Raw genomic sequence first — 19,243 nt, forward strand, 5'->3', positions numbered from 1 at the left:
AACAAAGCAAAATCTACGACCTTTGCTAATTTAGCAAAATTTACTTTCTGTATATTCAAGTGCCTTTACAGTGCTTTTATATAGATAGAAATCAACCTGATAAAACAAACACACACCCCAACGCTGTTTAATCACATAAGTCCTTTGCATATTTCTTTGCACTGGTTATATCATTGAATATTCATTTCTCCCTGTGTATTCCCTGGCTTTCATATGCAATTGAATATTTGTCTTTTAACTGGATGCCACTAGTTTCAGTAGTGTCAACATCTGCTAATGCCTCTTTAACACGGTGTAAACAGAATAGCAAAAAATACACAAACATTGAAAAAAACTCCTGAGGAGTTGATCAGATGTGGAGATGATGGGCAGGGGGGCTGCCTTGGAGCTCCTCCTAAAACTCATTATTACGCAGTCAATCATTGTTGTCCAAGTAGGAGCAAATTGTATCCCGACTCTAACACTCAAATCACCATCACTGCAGTCCTCACACAAGCCTTTGGTTTCTACTTGTCATCCTCCATTCCCCTACCAGCTGGCTACTGGTGGCTGGTGGACATCTTATGTTTCTTCAGTTCTTTTTTCTTTTTTTTTTTTTTTTTTCTCTCCTTTTAGTAGCTTATCATAGAATGGTTGAGGTTGGAAGGGACCTCTAGAGATCATCCAGTCCAACATTCCTGTTCCAGCAGGGACACCCAGAGCACGGGGCACAGGGTGACATCCAGGCAGGTTTTGAAGATCTCCAGAGAAGGAGACTCCCCAGCCTCCCTGGGCAGCCTGTGCCAGGGCTCTGGCACCCTCACAGGGAAGAAGTTCTTCCTCACATGGAGATTGAACTTCCCMTGTTTCAGTTTGTATTCACTACCCCTTATCTCTTTAGGCTAGCAGATATAYTTCCCAAAATAGCTTTCTCAAGTTAATGAAACCTGCAGGGAATTGAAAGTGAGCATTTGCTTTCATCTGGATCAGGAACATTGGACCTGTCTCACTACAGYACACTTTAGAGAACAGAATTTAGCAGTTCAAGCCAATGTGCAGGTGGAAAAATATGCTATTAGAAACTCCAGGACCTGAAGCTTCCATGCATATTTTCATCTTTCTTGGTTACTCTTTGATGTGCAGAACCAGAAAATTACTTTCATAGCTCAACTAGGCAAATATTTAAATGCACTACAGAAAAAAAAGTCAAAAGTAATGGACTTTGGGCACAGATTTTCACATCATATAGTTCTATGATTTGMAATGTTTCCTAGAGAAAGGCCAAACTAGTGGATTAGATGTGTACCTTCGACTACGCTTTCAACATTCTTCACTATTTTTACCCACAGTTATTTATACCAAGATAGGATTTTGTCAAGTGATTTCCCATTCCATAAAGTAAATAAAATTGTAGARTATTAAAGAAAATAGGATAAATTTCTTCCAGGTTTATAGCTATGAATCTGCCAGGCTCAATGACCTGCAGCATTTTTGAGTTAGTAGCTTACAAACTAATCATTAAACATCAATAATGATGAATTTCTCAAATACCTTCCTTAAAAATATCRAGCCATGCTCTAGAGATGTTAAAACATATCTATTACATTTAACAAGTGACAAAAACACTAGTCAGCAGCAGATTTGACAATATATTAAGCAGCATAAGGAGACATTGAGTTGAGAGCTTTCAGAGAAGAGAAATAAGGAAATACTCAGCATCCCAAATTCAAAAGAAAACCAATCTCAAAACATAATAAAAAAAAAGGACAGAACAAAAGCCAGGGAAAATAGAGACATGCACTGAAAGTGAGGCAGGAGCAAATATTGGCATATTGTGTCAGACAAGACGTATATGAGAAGCAATGGGTGATATGAACAGGACAACCACAGGTGAGGTTTGCTCCTGTACACATCAGCACGTGGGAAGGAGAGAAGGAATGGGAGAAGAACGAACTCAGGGAGGAGAGAGGGATAAGCAAATGCCAAGGGGGAATTTCAGAGATAACCCATAGGATATATTTAGCTTACATTTCTTAGTTGGGGAAGAGATTTTACCCTGTGATGAGCTGCTATTAGGAGAGTTAAAACAACAATGTAAGCTAGTTAAACTTACTGTATCAGCTGATCTAACAGACAAGTACTGTTAGGAGATACAGAAATTAAATTCAGCCTCCTTGCAACACAAGTAAATTCTCTCCCCCACTCTTTGCCCCACGTTTGACAAGAGACTTTTTTTTCTTTTGTTGCTGTTGGTGGTGATATTTTTCTTACCTTCTGAGGTCTGAATTCACTGAATTTAAATATCAAAACACTGTCATTCTGCTGAAGTACAGCCATTGATCAATCTTCTCTCTATATCCTAATTCTCAGCCAGACTTAAGTGCTTCTCTTGGTTTTATGCATACACACATTAATTGCACATGTGTCCATCATTCAAGCTTCCCTTTCTCCTTGCTACCTCTCCTCCTCTTTCTCTCCTGAAGATATAAGCATGTTTCCCACCTCTTATTCTTGTTTCACTGTCTTTACTATAGCTAGATTTTTTTTTTTTTAAAACATTCTTTAAACGGTTTTCAACCATTTCTTCATGACTCCTGCTCTGTTACTGAAGGCTATGCAAGTTCTGCTTATGTCTTACACTGCTTTCCTTTCCCACTCATTTTCCTGCTTTCTTGTTTTCCACTTTGAATCTATATAAGCAGATTTAACAATCTCTTGAGGTCCATTCCAGCCTGAGTTTTATTTATTGAGTTCAACAACCATATCTTAAAATAGGCTCAGTTATGCTCAAGACACCTGGGGTCTCATAGTAAATGYGTGTCAGACAGCTGGATTCAGGATGCAGATCCTCTGACTGTGAGCTGCTATAGTACTGAGATCATCCCTGAGAACATGAGAATATCACAATTTTGCTTAGTCTGTCCTCATATTTCTGCAGTGTTTTCCTGCAAAGGGTAAAATTAGCAGTCCACCTACCAGCCTGCACATACACTGATAACCATGTCACAAACTCCATTAATCAGTCTGATGACTATTCACACCTTATCTGCAAGGTCAATTTTTATACAGAGTCAAACAGTTTGAGTTTCAGATAACCAGGTTCAATCATTTTACCAGGCCAAGATAATCAAGGTACTGTGGAAAGGAAGAAACAGCACCAGCCAGARAAACAAAACCAGGGACTTCTACATCAACTGCATCACTGTAGAACATCCACACTTGTCAGATACTACTACGAAATAAATATTGAGTGTTTGGTATTTTAATGCAATCATCTATTATAGCTAATTCACAATAAGGTTTATCCTGAAAAACAAATTCTGAAAACATAGAGAACATCTCAGCTGAGGCTTCCCTTCATAAAAGCAGAGGATTTACATTCAGTGTGAGCAATCAATTCATATTCAGAATTAGGTGAACATAGGCAGCGTGTCAATCCGGGTCTGAATCCTTCTAACATTTAAGTAGTCGCTCAGGCCATCAAAATGAGTAAAGCAGATTGATTAAGTACTCAGCACCTGAACATTTCTAATGCAGTCTGTGTGAACCAAACCCTCGAATATCTAGATGGTGATGAGGACACCTTAAAAAAAATAGTAGTACTAGTACAATACTAGTAACCTCTAGTYAGAGGCAGAGCAACTAGGTATTTCACACCATGACACAATACACAGTTATGCAAACTTCTTTGAGCAGATCTCAAAGGAAGGAATTACCTCATTTTTTAGTATATATGTACATGTTGTATATGTTTTAAGCATATATGTACAAAATAGGCACATTAATTTCAAAAGGTTACACATACCAAATTCTATTTGGTTTAATATGTTTAAAACATTAGGACATGCGTGTCAGTCCTTGATCGCATAGAATTGGTGTCTGTAAGGAGCCAAACCAAATTCACTSTTGCAGCAATCACTACTGTTTGTTAATAATTTTTTTTCCTCCTAATATTGCTGAAATATATGCTTGCAATCACTTATTTTCTAATAGATAAGTACAGCAAAATGATTAGCCACAAATAAATGAGCCATCACTGGACAGTTGTAAGAATCTTCAGTTAAACGGGAAATAAAAAAACAAAGAAATCCAGTCAACTACATTGCATAACACAAAAAGATCATTTATTTAGATGAGTATAACTGAAATGTGGTAAAACATTTTAGCTATAAAAATAAAGTCTTTGCTGCTGTAATACTGCAGTCCCAATTCCAAATTTACTTCCACTATGACTTTCCAAGTACTTAAATTGCCTTGGCACAGATCAAATTTATTGTCCCTCAGAGCAAAGACTTTATGCAGATCTTCTCACGCCCGGCAGATTCATCTGACCTCAGATGATCTTTTCCATCCTTCCTCACAGCATGCAGAATACAGGTCCGTTTTTGCCATCAATCTCCATATAAAAACAATCAAAAACCAACCGTCCAAACAGCAAACTCTCAAATTAGAGACTTTGCATATAGGTATGCACACTCATCCATAAGCTCACATTTTTGCTATCTCTGTAGATCTAGAATAGTTATCAACAATTACTTGAAACCTTTACACCTGACATTTCTCAAAGTTACATGCACAGTAMATTCACTGAAGACTGTAGGTCTGTTTCGTATCCTTCAGTGAGAGGGTTATAAAGAGGGACCGTGGATCCTTTCTGTTCTTGCACACTGTTATCCTTCCTCTCAGGGCCTCTCCTGCAAGAATAAAAAGGAAATTACCATGCTTACACTGCTGAGTTATAAACAGTATCATAACAGACGCATGCCATCTCCTATGTTGCATTAGAAATTGTTCACTATTAATTGGAATTAAGCAAGTTTACGAAGGTTTTCTTTATGCTTTCGAAGGTATAACCAGTTGTCCCAACAATGAACTTAGGTCACTGCGGTTAAACCTGGTGAGGCGCTCAGTTAAGTCGCATTGTTATCTCTCAGCTGATCCATCCTGACACGCTAGTTTTATTTGTGATGTGAAAAAGATCCAAATTGTGTTCCTTCACTTTCATTTCAGTGCAGCTGTACTAGCAGGGCACAAATGGCTGATATAATACAATGCCATTTGTAAGGAATTGCTATAATGGTTTCATTTAATTTAAACAGAGACAGATTTGTGGGGCAAAAAGGGGCAAGAAAAAAGGCAGCTTCTCTACAGTTAGGAAGATTAACACAGAACTGATTTTCAGAACTGCAYTGCAAAATGAATCAAATATATCGTGATATTCTATAATACTGAATGCTTTTAAAATTATAAAGACTAAAAGTAAAGCTCATTTAACACTATATTAMCACCACACAATACCACACAACACTACGAATCAACAGCACACAAATTAAGTCATTCTGTGCATTTGTAAGTCTTACCACTTCAAACATTTTAATACAAAGCAACACAACAGAAATCTAAATAAAACTTCATAAATAATTTGCACCTGACYTCATAGAACAGAACACTCAGATTTTGTTTGTAAAGAAACTTAATGCAACTAAGCAATCCTTTCTTTTTGGCTATTTTTTATGCAATACCCACATTAAATTTGACTTTCTAAATCGTCCCTTCCGAGGGATGAACCAAGCAACAGCTGTGCAGCCAAGTAACAAAAAGGCAGTTTTGAACAATTAATCAATGTCATGCAGATACCAAATGAGTGATGCTTTTTAATGGCTCTGGTGTCCTATAAGCTGCCTGGAGGAAGCCGTTTCTGGGACTCAGCTGTATCACCTTGCTCTTATCATGCTCAGATGAATGCAAGTAAACCCCACAGTATGGCTGCAGTTTGATTAGGACAAAGCTGAATGCATTAAGATCCCATCCCCTTGCAGCATTTTTCTTATGCCTTGGTGAGTCTGCAAGTTTGCTCCCCTCATCTCTCAAATAAGTGAAATAATTGCTGCACAAACTTGCTATCTACAAGGAGCAATATGTTGCTACTTCGCATGCCGCCCCACTGCCAAACTAACACGCTTCTGCATACGCACTGTGCAAAGCGCCCTACAGAAACGCCAACTCAAAGCAGTCTCAAAATATTTTAATTTCACAGCATCACAGAATCACAGAATGGTTGAGGCTGGAAGGGACCTCTAGAGATCATCTAGTCCAACCCCCCTGCTCCAGCAGGGACACYCAGAGCACGTGGCACAGGGTGGCATCCAGGTGGATTGTGAGGATCTCCAGAGAAGGAGACTCCACAGCCTCCCTGGACAGCCTGTGCCAGGGCTCTGGCACCCTCACAGGAAAGAAGCTCTTCCTCAGATGGAGACGGARCTTCCCAATTTGCTTCTTTATCATCAGTTATCGTATATGTACTTCACAACAGCAACAGTAACTCTTATTTATGTCTGCACAACCATCCCTAGGGCAAGTGTGCAGGTTGTGAGGTAAGATGCCTCTCGGAGCAAGAGCCTCTACCATTATGCSTGTGTCCAGGCCAAACCACCAGTGTTTTTCAGTCTGCAGCTTGGTGCCTCTAAACGGATTTGACTTAACTCTAGGAGTCCACATTGTCTCCTGCATCATATATATCTGTAAGACCTACTTAAAAGGTTGGAATGATACACAACAATGAACTCAATGTCAAAAATTGTTCTGCCTTTCAAGACAATTTAATTTGCCCTTGTTCTTGGTTTACAAGAGACTGAGTAATTTAATGAAAGTAGTTAGCAACCAAGATCTTCCCAGTTTCCTTCTTGCTTGCTTCATAATGTCCTTTCAGGGGAAAGGAGAAGACAGGTATGGACTCAAAGCTGCATTTATTTGGATCCTCTAAGCATTTATTCTTACGCTCMTTAAAACCTGCAATCTTTAACCTAAAGAACGGTCTAACCGAAATGGTTCCAGACAGAGCTGCTAAGAAACTGCACAGATTTGGGCCAAAGACATCTAATCTACCTAGCAACTGGTGAGAAGCATCTTTCCCAAACTCCTATACTATAACAACACAGGCTTTTAAGTAGTTGTCGTATGTGCCTTCTCAATTAGGCAACAGCTTTCCTCTCCAGGTTAGACTATCTTACACCACACAGAGGTCTGGCACACAGCTCAACAGGAGCAAATCTTGAAAGCATTACATTTTGAGAAAGTTGGCTAGACAGCAACTTTCAAATACCGTCCATCTTCTGAAAACAAAACGACTGAGACGCAGAAATCATTTGTCTTAGAACCAAGAGCATTTCTCTTAAACACAATAACTTATCCTTGATCTTTCTGTTCATTTTTATTAAACTGTAGACAGCCGCAGGGATACAGACTACCACCTTCTCATTTGGCCATGTCTTTTAGTGAATCGCCAATCCAAGAGCAGTTTCTGTACTGAGCAGGAATCGTGGCTTTTCACTATTATTCCTCTGATCTATGACAGACCAGAGCTTCGACAGGAAGCTATGTTTCAACAGTGGAAAACAGGTACGAGAAGGTATCTCCAGGTAGTGCCTGAACTACACACCTGAAACGTGTTTCTGAAACGCCAGCGGAAGTATTTTAGATAGCAGATTTCAGAAGATACACCATAAACAAGTGAGATTTAGTCCTACCTCAAAAATTAAATAATTAAAAATTTTTAAAAGGAGTACGATATTTAGAGATATCGGTTGTCAGTGAACAAGCAGCAGTGTTACRAGGACACCAAGTTGCTACTGTAGACATGCTAAACAGACACCAAAATCTCATCTGGAAATTAAATTCTCCAAGTGACATGGATGGTAGAGCAATATTACAACATAAGATCAAAASTGATTAATTGTACCAATTTTTTTCCCACTAATTCTAACAAAACTCACCAGGTGGATAAATTACCATTTTGCAAATTTTAAGCTATCCAATTTAGCATGTCCAGCTACCCAGTTATGGGAACTGGGAAGCTGAAGATGGTCAAGGCTTTTACAAGAGTTTAGCCAGATGAGTTCTGCTTCAGCTTTGCAATGCTAGGCCACTTCAGCTCCAAGGAAAACAAAAGTTTTATTCCCACATCAGGGCAAAAATCAAGAACACAAAATGCTGACAATATACTGTTTGATTGCTGACAGTACTTGCTTGCACAGATTTGGGTTTTAGCTTGATGCACTTTCACTGAGAAGATTCTGCTCTGCGGGCCCTTTTACATTATTTCTGTGAACATTATACTTACTTAGTAAATTCTTGAGCCTGAACCAGCTGAGAAGATACTCTGTTCCTAATTTTCTTTTTGTAAAGTTTAATAGGCATACTACCACAATACAATGATAGCAAAACATTTTCTTTATTAATGGTTCAAACGTAAAAGATAGCGCACTGGCATCTCAGTTTCAATTTCCAGAATAAAGGCATTTTCAGGTTAATAAAAGGTTTGCTAAGTAAAGTCTTTCACTCCGTAGGGAGTCCGCRATACAATACTCTTCTGCCTAGGAAAAACAATATTGCAGGCACTAATATATCCTCTGGTTTCCTCCTCCTCTATTTTTTTTTTTTTGTTTTACTCCATTCCTAAATGTTGTTGATGCTGTTTTTTATTTTGTTTTATAACAGTTTCAAGTCTATGGTCACAGCCTGCAAGGAGAAAAAACTGCCTTTCAGAATATATTAGAAGATTGTTTTCCAGAGACATGTTAAAGCTAAACTAAACCAAAAGAAATTATCCACTGTCATCCCATACAAAGTTGTCTATCACAGACATCTACCAAGTTGGAACCCAGCAGCAAATCAAAAATATTAATTAGGCTTAACCTACTCTTTCAGAAAATAAATATATCTTCCTTTACAACCAATAATATGGCATCAAACAACTGAAAACATTTTCTAGTTCACAACACAGTGCAAAATAATCTTTAATAGAAGATTTTTGGAGCAACAAAGAAACAGAAGTCAGACAGAACAGTTTAAAAACCAACCAAAACAACAACAGCCACAAAACCCAAAACAAAATAAACCAAAACCTTCTGTTTAAGTATCAGGACATAACTTCTTCCCTGCTGGGCTTATATCCTCTATGAACAAGAAGCACCCTCCAGAACTCATCACTGTAATTACCCAGGAAAAGGTAGATTTCCTCAGAGTTTTTCTCAGAACTTTCTTTCGTGCTAAAGTGATAGGTAGAGTATCCTGAAGTGGTCATTTGACAGAAGAGAATGGACAGAATGGGCAAAAGGATGGAAAAAAAGCACCTTAAATAATTAGGAAGAGAAGGAGAGAAACAGAAAATAAACAAATGAAAAGCATAGCATCAACATGATTTGTAAAGGGAAAAATTGCAATAAATATTAGCTAAGGAAGGGAAAGCAAGGAGTTATGGCCCAAGTATTCTTGAAGGTCAGCTAGGCGGGTTCACTACTTCTGAGCAGTTTCTGCAGTTGGCTTTCTGAAGTCACTGCACCTGGCACACTGGAGCACCAGGGCCCAGCAGACCTCCCAGTAATTCCAGACATTTGCTAAATGTCAAATGAATWTTAAATAATGGGCATATTCTAACAAATGCCACTGCACTTTAAAAAATTTTGCTTCATACTCTGTGACATTGAAATTTAATGAGCTGCAACAAGGAGACCTTGGCCAGCCTGATCCAGAAAGAGAAACTGTACAGAACATAAACCCAGTCTAAGGGCAGTAATGTGCAGGTGTATCCCACGTGGTGACAGGGCATAAGAACAAGCAAGAATGACTTAAGTACATAACAAGCATTTACTTGTGAAGTCAAAGCACAAAAAAAGAGAAATAATATTTGTGAAATACCATAGACAACAATGTCTCTATGAAAAAGGCCTTGGCAAAAAGCCATCCTGGATTAAAGCCAGAAAGGCACCTACCAGTGCAGTTTAACTGGGGCCCAGACACCATCACCACCACCAGATATTGGTCATCAGGTCTGTTAACAGCCCACAGTGTCCTGCTGCCTCAACACTTCTATCTCACCTCTAAACTTCTTCACCTCTGTTTCATTTGTAACCATCACACGAGTTTTAATAGATTGTCCTCACTATGTCTGGTCTATTTATATGTATAAACTCTTCGGGAAGGGGGCATCTATTACTGTACATTTATTAAATGACAAGCAGAGTGGAGCTTCATTCCCAGTTGATTCTTAAATCCCACTAAATTGCCAAAAAATAAAATAAAATAAAATAAAATAAAATAAAATAAAATAAAATAAAATAAAATAAAATAAAATAAAATAATATTGAAATTTAGAGCATCTTCCAGCACCTTGTTTAGATATAAAAGTAGTTTGAGTATTTATTTAGTAACCCTTTTAACATGTAGATAACTCAAATATTTAAATGTCAAATTTAACAGGAACAGCAACATTGGACAATTAATGCCACGCCACAAGTTAATTTAAATATACCTGCTTCTACAGGAAYTGGTTTCTCCAGAAGAAAAATTGTTTGTTTCCAGTGTGTTTTGGTACAAAAYGGACTAGTTGAAAACAAGACCTGCATTGGAAGAGTTTAAAAGCTTGATTAAGAACAACGTTCTTAACATCACGTTACGTCAATGAATTACCAACACATACACATGAAGCTCTTATAATAGCAAAACAGACTCGCTGAAAATCTTGAGGCAGAAAAACAAAACCCCCAAATAAAATAAAGACAGCTTTCAAAGTCATTTTTAACATGCAGAACCCAAAACACTCACCTTGCTGCAACAGTCCTTCTCAAAAAATATATCAAAGTAACCAGCAATTGCCTATAATAAAARGAAAAGAGAAATATGTAAGTATCACTGACATCCAAGAAAATGTCCATTATGAGTACAGTTGCTGGGATTTCTTTTCCTTTTTAAGCCTTTACTTATAGGAAGAGGCTTTGTTCTCTGTTTTTAAATATGCTAGAAATTATTTGGAAAAAAAATATATATATATACACACACTTCAACTTTGTTGTACTCAAGAAAGTAGTACTTTCAGAAAAATATTCAGTCTGCTCTGTCTCTGTTATATTACACAACATTTTTAGCTAGAAACTTTCTAAAATAAGCACATTCTAACTGCAAGTAGAATTGCATATTAGAAAACAAACAACAAACAAAACACACACGCACTTTTTAGATTTACAAACCCAGAAGCCTAAAATTCAGTCCTTGTCCTTTATGGCCCCCACAACCCTCAGTAAAAGAACAAGAACGAGGGACRCGGCAGGAGGAGGCGTTCGCTCTTGGCACGGCTGGATCCATTTTCCATAAAAGCTCCTTGGAAGCATAACTAACCAGGGAATATTATTCTTCCTCTATATACATACTGATAAGGAAAAGGATTCACAAATGCCTTGCTCTAGCCCTTCCAGGAGCTGGTAGTTCCTAATAGTGACTCCCCATAGCATTCCTGGGAACACTCCTCAAAAAGGGCCTTTCTTCAGCGTGTAACTCAGGAGTGGAACCTACCTTCCAGCTTTTAATACTTCCAAAGTCTTCCAATGCTGGCCTGCTTTTTCAATGACAAATAAATGGGAGTCCAGGCATTTTAAAAATGCACATAAAGAGCTGAAAGATGCTAATACAAGAAACTTCACTGCAAATTAGCATCAGCATCTCCCTTCYTTTCACAGTACCAGTGTTGTTCCGGCTTACCGAAATCTATGAAACCAGTTATTTTGAATAGGTGCAAAAAACAAGTTCTGTAGCACATGCTTCATGTTAACAGGTAGATGAATTGCGAGAAAAAACAATGTTAAATAAATTTAAAAGAGTATAACAGTGGAATGGCACATGGCTTTACCATTAGGTAATATGGTGCTGGTATTTTTTCATGCTAGTCTAAAACCTGAATTGGTGACATGATCCCGAATATAGTGCCTTAAAGGAAATTAGTCTACGTTAGCTGTCTGTTACCTGTGTTATTTTCAACTAATGGCATGCTAGAGAGGCCTGGGCAGCTCCAAATTGCAACATGGTGCAATATTCTTTAGAAAATGAAGGATGGATGCACGGACACATCCTGGGATCTTCACGAGSGGAGAGCGCTAGATGCTGCCAACAGCAGCTCCTCCGTTCCCGAAGCAAGGCCCATCGCTCAACGCGGAAAATCTCATTCCCAAACGAATCACGGCCTTGCCTCTAATACACCTTTTGCAGTTAAGATTGAGAAGGCTTTGACAGAGTTTTATTGACCCAKCAGACTAGCTTTATTGATCTTTTTGGGACACTAGAGATCTAAGTCACAAAAATACATTTCAGTCAACAGGTCAATACCGTTGATATACCTGCAAGTAAGACTTAGGATGTGATCACTGGGGAGAGGGAAGACAAGCTTGCAACACTAAAAATAAATTAAGAATTGAGGGCAGACTGGCTTCTATAGACAGCAAGGCAGTCAAACTACATTTTAGACCTGAAGGCTGAATCAGTGCCCCAAACCCCAAGCGCAGGCCTCATTATGCAAGAGAAAAGGCAAACAGAGATGAAAGGGGTGCTTTTAAGTACCTAAAACTACCAAAGAAAAAAAAAAAAGAAGTTTTAAGTTTTTATAAAGCAAGTCCTCCCTTCCTGCCATAAAATCTACCACATATAGCTAMGCAGCAAAATAGGAAAGGCAAAAGAGATCCCATACAAGTGTCCTACTGGAAGCAACCACGCACACAGCAGCATATTAAGATGAAGGTGAGATTTTTGCTCAAGAAGCAATTTTTTTTTTACAAGAACAAGCAACTAACTCCCTCCCCGAATTTCAAGATGACGTTTTACTGTCATGGGATGTTTGTTGGCTGGTTTTAAGCACAACAAGAGCTGTTATTTCCTCCTGTGCAGCTTGCCTCAGCTTGTTGCTCCACCTTTGACAGCACATCTCCAGCTTCTCCAAGGACTAAACAGCAGGAAGCCCCTTCTACAATTTTGTTCAAGTGCTAGTCTCTTGAAACCTATGAATGACTTGAACAAAAATAATGATTTCCGAACTAGTAATAAATAACTTTTGAGCTTAGAGCGTAGAGTTTCTGTTGTTACACATTGCATAACACATTATTTTCTCTGGTAGTAATAAACAAACTGCAAAGAGAAAAGGAAACTTGCTCAGATAAAATAAAACAGTTCCCTACCCACACCCTGCCAAAAATCACACACAAACACCATCCCAGAACAAACACCTCATGCTTACCCAGGAAACTAAGGTTAATTAAAGAAGGGAAAAATATTTAGGAACAGATTTGTGTTATTTAGGTTATAAAGCAGCATCCTGTAAATGACAACAAGAATAAAATATTCTAGAAGTTAAAATCACAGCCTAAGTCAAACTCTGGCTCTACCTGACTTTGCAAACCCAGGGTTTTGATTAACAGCTTATTTTAAATATCTTAGATATCTATAAAAATATCATGGAGGGTTTGTACAGTGTTGCTGCAAAGATGAAAGACTGCAATTGTAGTGGAACAAAAAGATTCCTCTTCCTCAAAAAGATTCATGTCTTCAACCATTTTTTTTCTTCCTTCCTAAATAAACTACCTAGAGGCTAAATTATTTTCATTCATTAATGTAATACGTACGAAATACATTAAGTTCACAAAAAGCTGTAACATATATGTAATAAATGAATATTAAYATGTATTCTTTATTTATAACCTTCCTCTTAGAGGCCTTAGATGACACGCAAAGAAGAGACTAGATTTTAATTAAAATGATACTCAATAACAACGATTTTACTGAAGAAAATGGCTGGCTGTACACGAAGCATCTTAACAGGACAAAACAAATGAGCCTGTCTGAGCCCTTATGAGAACTCAGAGCGACTAACTTAGCAATTCACTTAGGGAACAAGGAAATTAAAAATTATCATCATCATCACTATCACCTACGGTGGGTCATTTATCATTCCTGCGCTTTGCTAGTATCATGTTCCAACAGTGAGTGGCTACAGCAAATCCAATTAGACAGCTGGCCACAGAAGTGGGAGGATAATGTGCTTTTGATGGAGTTTAGCCAAGCATGGAGATGGAATGCTTGTAATCCAGGCAGCAGAGCAACGGTGTTTTCCCCACAGTGGAATAATAATAATAAAAAAAGCTAAAAGTTATTATTAAAAATTAACAATTTTGTATTTTAAAAAGAATCACTTTCTGAAGATTACTGTAGAGAAGGGTATAAATAACTATGTAAGTCAGAAGGGCAAATCCTGCTCTGTAATGCACCTTTCCTTTAAACAGAAATCTGGCCTTCAAGGTATGTTTGACAACGGTACCAGCTTTTATTTAACAACATTTAGTTGCTCACCTCGAGTTGGAACTAAATACTTACTAAACACATACATGTTAACAACTAAATTTGGCTCCCAAATGCAAGGAACAGATTAATTTAACAAGTAAGATTCTAACAAGCAAAGTTTGGTGGTTTTTTTTTTTTTTTTTTTTTTTTTAAGTCAAAATAATCTTCTCCAGAACCAACTTTATTTCTTTTTTCCTTCGTAAAGATTTTATTACCTCAGTCACGTCCTCTGGGTCATTATCCTTCTCTCGCTCCCCTCCTCCCTCCCACTTTTTATATACATGCACTGCTCTCTGACACGTTCTCCTGGGAGCAATGAAGAGATACTGCCACGTTCCTCCCTTGGGATATTGTTATTCAGCTAGGAAAGACAAACCTTGATGGACTCGCAGGGGAAACGCTCGCAAACAAAAGAGAAAGTTTGTCAATTGATTCTTACACCGAGGGTAATCACCATTATATTTTATCTCAAAGGCTCACACAGTGATCAATTCAGAATACAATTAATGGAATATTTTCCTAACAGCATCTACTAACTGATATTAGCCAGATGTCTCATTAAAATCAGCAGTGACAAATCCTAGTTCGTTACCAGAAAATGCACTTTTGCAATCTAATTAAATTTATTTTTTGTCTATTTTCTTTTTAAGACCGAAATCAAGACAACCTGCATTAAAGTCGCTTTGAGTCAACTTCATATAACGATGGCAGGCAACTGCTTTGTGACCTGAAAATCTTCCATCTTCCGCATTTATAGTGCTAAATAAAGTAGCTAGATCCTAAAAGATAATAGTTAGTGGTGAGCCATAGGAGGAAGTAAAACTARCAGAAACGATACTTGCTCTAGCAAAAGTCCTGAAATGCTTTCCTCCAAAGGCAGTTAAAAGCAGCACATATAAGGTGACTGTCATATTTCAATATTTATTTTCACAGATCTTTCCATGTTTTGCAGGTTAATTTGGATTTTTTTTCTTGAAGACTCATCATTTGCTTGAAAGCTGGATGGAAAACTGTCTAAAGGATTAATTTTATTTGGTGGATGACACAGAACAAATACATCGCAAGATAACCTGCAATACATTTAAGATGCACCTGAAATACAGAAGTTGGTTTGTAAGGATCATTACATAATAACTCTGCTTGTCTGCTTGATGTATTTTTTCCCCCCGTTACCATGTAAAGATTTTTAGTGTTATTTYATTCTTTTTTTWAAATTTATTTTTAAATTCCCAGTAATTTGAATGTATTTACAGGCTAGAAGACAGGTTCAAATTAGATATGCTCCAATTAATACTGAGGTTTGGGGATCTGCGGTTCCACTAATGCTCTCCAGCTCATCACTAAATCTGGGCACCTCTGTCCTGCCTCGCTCCATTTATTTAAAACACAAAACTGTTAAGCCTCCTGCCTTGATGGCTTTCATCAAAYCAGCTCCGCTGCAATTAATTGACACTATTATACAAGCAGATAATTAGGTCGGCAGCGAGGCCTTCTGAGATCATGGGCAGTGATCGTGTTTAGAAAAATATTTGAATTTGATTGTATTTAGAAAAATATTAATGGCATTTGCRTTACCATTTTTCATGAAGTAGCAGGTTTTATTAAGCCAAAAGAAGAAAAGTTAGCAATAACAACAAGGCCTCCCATGCTTGGCACTATTTGGGCACTATTTCTAAGGAAAAAGGTCAACTGCAGACTCCAGTTGACCATGGTATCAATGACCCATTGATGGCATCCAACTGAGCCATGGCATCAATGTTACTAACCTCAGTACACCTAAGATTTCCATTAGCTTGCACTACTTATGGATAAAATCAAATTTCTGACAGCAACACTGGTCTGGAATTTAGTTTTGCCTTTAATGGCAGCATTTGGGAAAGGAGGGACAAGTTTCTCTGCACACTTYCAGGGCTGGGAAGTTGTGAACTAAAACTGTCCTATATTGGCAGATATAGATGAGTTTTCCAATCGCTGTACTTGTGAAAGGTTTTTTTCCCTAAAATTTAAAAAAAATCCTAAAATATTTTGAAATGTTTATATTAAAAATGTTAAAATCAAAAGTCACATCCATCTAAGTTAAAATTTGGGGAAACAAAAGCAGCTTCTCTCTCTTTAAAAAAAACACAAAACAAATTAAAAAAACACAACAACAACAAAAAAAAACAGATGTAACTAAGAAAAAAGCATGAAATATTCTTTCCAAAGGATGAATTGCAATCTGAGAGCATCTCATCAAAAATTCTCAATATAAATAATGGACTTTTATTGTTCATTTACTGCAAGGTTAGGCAGCCTGATATGATGGATGAAATGTCACCCTCCAACTAAACTTCGACAATCTATCATCAAAAGAATGGAAGTTTCAGTCCAAGAGTCAATAATCTTAAATGATAAAGTGCAAAATACTCCCCCGAGGTCGGATGTTCTTTTAGGGCCTGCACTCACCACACACTTCAGAAACGCTGCTGGGAGCAGCTTCGCCGGCCATCCCGGGAAGGTAGAAAACRCAGCTAGGAATTTCTACACCCATGATACAATAATAATCCAGAGGCACAAAACACAAGAAAGATTTTAATAAAGGTCTAATGTTAGGGGAAATTACACTTACAAATTCCTTTACCTTAACATCAAGACAATCAAGATTTTGTAGTAATTTTCCATTCACTAATCAGCTTTTAAGTGGTCAAATCAAGAACAAATTTCCTTTTTGTATCACAGATCTCAAAACTTAATATAAGCTTTTCCCAAACCTGACAAGAATATTCTTAACAGTGAATAAAAAATATTTATAGTTTACATTAAATGTAAAAGCAAATTAGTGCAATCAAGTCAGCAAAAATAGGCCATCTTGCCTTTAATGTTAGGATATGGTGTTAAAAATTGTGTCAACTTATTATTTTAGTCTCTACCACCACTAGTCTAACATCAGYACCTCATTCCTTTCTTCCTTAGTTATACATCTAATGTCACTTTTACAAAGTTACAGCACTCTTTCAAGTTTAAAATTCTCAAAAGTCTARTGCTGCAATAGAAAAAAAAACAGCATGCAAAGCACTTACTTGTCTTTTAGGAAAAATGGGAGTGCTAAATGGCAGCACAAAACAGTGTCTGTGCTGYGTAACCATTACTTTGGACCTATCCAAAGAGAAACTAAGAACAAAATTAGAARTTGGACAATTTTTAAATAAGACCACAGTGATATTAAATGGAAGAAACRCTTCCCTGGTTTTGAATTGCAAAGTTACATTTGCACTGAGGCTTAGAGATTCTCCAAGTTCTTTACAGATTGCTTTACAGATTGCTTAAAAACAAAGCAATACATTGTGACCATATTTCTGTTTCTTTTTTCCAAGTTACTGAGATTGTTTACAGAATCACAGAAGGGTTGAGGTTGGAAGGGAYCTCTAGAGATCATCTAGTCCTACTCCCCGCCCAGAGCATGTGGCACAGGCTGCATCCAGGCGAGTTCTATCCAGGCGAGTTCTGAAGATCTCTAGAGAAGGAGACTCCACAGCCTCCCTGGAYAGCCTGTGCCAGGGCTCTGTCACCCCCACAGTGAAGAAGTTCTTCCTCACAGATGGAACTGCCTGTGTTGCAACCTGAATCCACTGCCCCTTGTCCTATCACAGGCCACCACTGAGAAGAGTTTGGCCCCTTCCTCCCTACACTCTCCACTCAGGTATTTGATAAGATATTTGATAAGATCCCCTCTCAACCTTCTTTTCTCCAGGGAAAACAGACTCAACTCAAGTCTTTCCTCGTACGATAGCCGCTCCATTCCCTCAGTCGTCTTTGTTGCTTTCTGCTAGACCCTCTCTGGAAGCTCCACATCCCTCTTATATTGGGGAGCCCAGAACTGCACCCAATACTCCAGGTGTGGCCTCATCAGAGCTGAGTAGAGGGCCAGGATCACCTCCCTTGACCTGCTGGTAACACTAATTTATGCAGATTCACCTGAAGCCAGTTTATCCAAGTCAACCTGCTTCCTTGGATCAGTGCCCATAGGGAGAAGTCGTTAAAACATAGTACATATGTAAAAAGCAGACAGATTGATAAAAGCTGGAAGGAAAAGTATGACAGGCTCCTCCAGTGAGTTCCACTTAAATCTGGSCATTTAATCCACTCCCACCATTACACTACCTAAAAAAACGGCTGGCAGAATTCTAGTCTTCAACTTTCATCTTCAGCAGTGCCCACTGAGGGATGAAAAAGTAAYAGGCAAAAGCTGAAAAAAGCTTATCAGATCTCAACCTTCTCTTCTCCAGGCTGAACAGGCCCAGCTCTCTCAGCCTTTCCTCAYAGGGCAGATGCTCCAGGCCCCTGATCATCCCCCTCCACATCCCTCTTGTMCTGGGGAGCCCAGAACTGGACGCTGCCTCGTGAGGGTTGAGTAGAAGGGGATGATCACTTTCCTCGATCTGCTTCAGATACTCTTCTTAATGCACCTCAAAATCCCATTGGCCTTCTTGGCCACCAGGGCACACTGCTGCCTCATGGCCAACTTGTCATCCACCACAACGCCCAGGTGCCTCTCTGTGGGGCTACTCTCCAGAAGGTCAGTCCCCAGCCTGTCCTGGTGTCTGGGGTTATTCCTCCCCAAGTGCAGGCCCCTGCACTTGCCCTTGTTGAACTTCAGGAGGTTTCTCACTGCCCAGTTGTCCAGTCTGTCCAGGTCCTCTGGATGGCAGCACAGCCCTCAGGGCTATCAGCTACACCTCCCACGGTATCATCAGCAAACTTGCTGAGGGGGCAACTCCATCCTTTCATCCAGATTGCCCCTGGACTGAGGATTGACCCCTGGGGGACACTGCTAACTACAGGCCTCAATCAGGACTCAGTGCCACTGATCACAATGTAATTACAACGTACATTTTTTAACGTAAGCCATATATTAACTTGTATATAATAAATACAGGTAAAAAACCTGCTAACTACTAGCAGTTTAAGAGATTCAGATTTAAGAGAAGTATTTGTTTTGACTCCTTCAGTCTTGCATATGTTTAATATGTAAGATATTCTTTCCCTGGAGTCTCTTATTTTTATCTTCTTTTGAAAAGTTCCAAGAATTATAAGTATTTGGATCATTTCTAAATGTGACGGCAATAAAATA

At 38.4% G+C, this 19,243-nt stretch overlaps 1 protein-coding gene across 1 annotated transcript in view; it reads right to left on the bottom strand.

Moving 5' to 3' along the window:
• Window positions 1-4,158: 4,158 nt before the first annotated feature.
• The window catches only part of PRMT3 (protein arginine methyltransferase 3), a 46,109-nt gene continuing 31,024 nt past the window's right edge, over window positions 4,159-19,243 (bottom strand). Inside the window, exons 13-15 of the mRNA XM_026040212.1 lie at window positions 10,582-10,632; window positions 10,289-10,376; window positions 4,159-4,673 (exon numbers count right to left, since the gene is read on the bottom strand). Of these exons, the coding sequence (XP_025895997.1) occupies window positions 4,564-4,673; window positions 10,289-10,376; window positions 10,582-10,632 (249 nt within the window). The 3' untranslated portion in view covers window positions 4,159-4,563. The remainder of the gene's footprint in view (window positions 4,674-10,288; window positions 10,377-10,581; window positions 10,633-19,243) is intronic.

Source organism: Nothoprocta perdicaria, unplaced genomic scaffold (genome assembly GCF_003342845.1).
Source record: "Nothoprocta perdicaria isolate Ctin4 unplaced genomic scaffold, notPer1 scaffold_251, whole genome shotgun sequence".
Classification (NCBI taxonomy): domain Eukaryota; kingdom Metazoa; phylum Chordata; class Aves; order Tinamiformes; family Tinamidae; genus Nothoprocta; species Nothoprocta perdicaria.